General features: G+C 53.7%; 1 protein-coding gene across 1 annotated transcript; it reads left to right on the plus strand.

Annotated features, from left to right (window-relative positions):
* Positions 1–221: 221 nt before the first annotated feature.
* Positions 222–1,826, plus strand: LOC136373749 (large ribosomal subunit protein mL50-like). Its single transcript, XM_066338720.1, is given in 3 exon segments — positions 222–559; positions 1,321–1,478; positions 1,481–1,826. Coding segments are annotated over 3 exon segments (474 nt in total). The 5' UTR covers positions 222–479; the 3' UTR covers positions 1,717–1,826.

Here is a 1,826-nt window from a genome sequence, read left to right on the forward strand (position 1 = left end):
CTTTCCATATACCAGCTGGAAATATGTTTCCATGCTAGATTTTCCAGTGAGGAAAAGCAGGGTAACACTTAGGAAGTCACTGAAATGGCACCTGACAGAGTTCAAGAAGCATTTGGACGATACTCTCGGGCGCATAGCGTGACTCTTGGGAATGGTGCTGTGCAGGGCCAGGAGTGGGGCTCGATGCTCCTGTTGGGTCCCTTACAATTCAGCATATTCTGTGGTTCTGTGAGCTTTCCAACACCTGGACACCACTTACAGCTTGCTGCCTGCTTGATTAAATCTCCCTTCTTGTCGGGAAGGATTGAAAGCACACAAAGACCAAACATCAAAGAATGCTTTCCGGAGGAAATTTTCACACCCTCCATTTCCCAGCGACAGGGCCGGCTTGAGGGGACGGACTACATTTCCCATGAGGTTTTGCGGGGCGCGGCAGAAATGCGTCACGTGCGGCGGCCGCGGGTAGGTGCCCGAAGGGCATGGCGGCGGTGCTGGCGATGGCGCGGCAAAGGCTGGGGCTCGGCCCCGTGGGGCTCAGGGCGTTCTGGGGCGGCCGCAGGTACCCGCAGGGCACAGGATGGGAGGTGGCTTCTGGTCTGCTCCGCATGCTGGACATTCAGCGGGCCGTAACTAGAGGTCACTTAGCCCAACACCCCCTGAGCAAGTCCCTCAGGATTTGTCCAGGCGGAGTTTGAATGTCCTTAGGGAAGGAGACTCCACGGGTTCCCTGGGCAACCAGCGCCCACCGAAGTGCACTGCTGGCGGGCGGATGCAGTGGTGCAGGGTTGGGGTCTTTTTAGAGGTGATACTGCTTTTGTTAGGACTGGCAAGAGAGGGATTTCACGGGAATGAAAAATAGTTCCTCTGTAACATTTTTCGTGAGGTCACGCATGGGTTGTTGACTAGATGGTGCCACACGAAGGATATTTTTTTTACTTAAAACTAGTGATGATTTTTTTTTTTCTGTACATATGGGCACGGATTTTCTTCTGTACTAGTGGTTATTTCCTGTTATGCTTGTTATTCGTAGCAAACTAGAAAATGGAGCTGTAACATAAAACAAGTAACTAATCTCGTTAAAATGCTCTTTTCACTCAGACCAGTGAAATAAGGTGAGTGGGTGATTGCTCTGCAGTGGCAGCCTGTGTGGGGAGCAGCACTTGGGGAAAGCCTGTGCACTTCTGGATAGCAGACCTGATGAGTCCATGGGATGTGTGAACTGTCTGGATTGAGTCTGGTTTAAAACACCACGAATGCAAAAATGCTGTGACTCTGTCTTAGTAGCCCAGAGGCTGAAACCTGTTTCTGTTCTGGTGCCAGCAGGAAGGAGGAAAGAGAAATGGAAGTAGACCGAGCAGTACCTGAGGAGGAGAGGAGTGAGCCTAGCCTGATCTGCCCCCTGCCACAAAGCCGGAGTTACCTCCCTCCCGAGGACCTGCAGAGCTGCCTCGAGTCCCACATCAGGGAGGTCTTTGGGCCTCTCTTGCCGAGGACTGGCAGCAGACTCCTCTGCAGGAGAACAGGCTGAAGCATCGCCTGCTGGCCCGGCTGGCGACAGAGCTGGGACACGCTGTCCCCAACTCCCAGCTGCACCGGATGTGCTGCGCCAGGGACGTGCTGGGTTTCTACTGTACCCCCGTGAAGGAGGGGACCAAGATTGATGAACTCGTGGCCACAGAGCTGCCCCCGAACCTGAAAATCATCTGGCAGCAGTGAGTCCCCCCACGGAGCATCCCTGTGCCTGGCTTGTGCTGCAGGGCAGCAGCAGAGCCCTCTTTTTGGAATGTGATCTGTGAATTCCACTAATAAAGGTTCACTGAGCTGTG

Source organism: Sylvia atricapilla, chromosome Z, assembly GCF_009819655.1.
Source record: "Sylvia atricapilla isolate bSylAtr1 chromosome Z, bSylAtr1.pri, whole genome shotgun sequence".
NCBI classification, from domain to species: Eukaryota; Metazoa; Chordata; class Aves; order Passeriformes; family Sylviidae; genus Sylvia; species Sylvia atricapilla.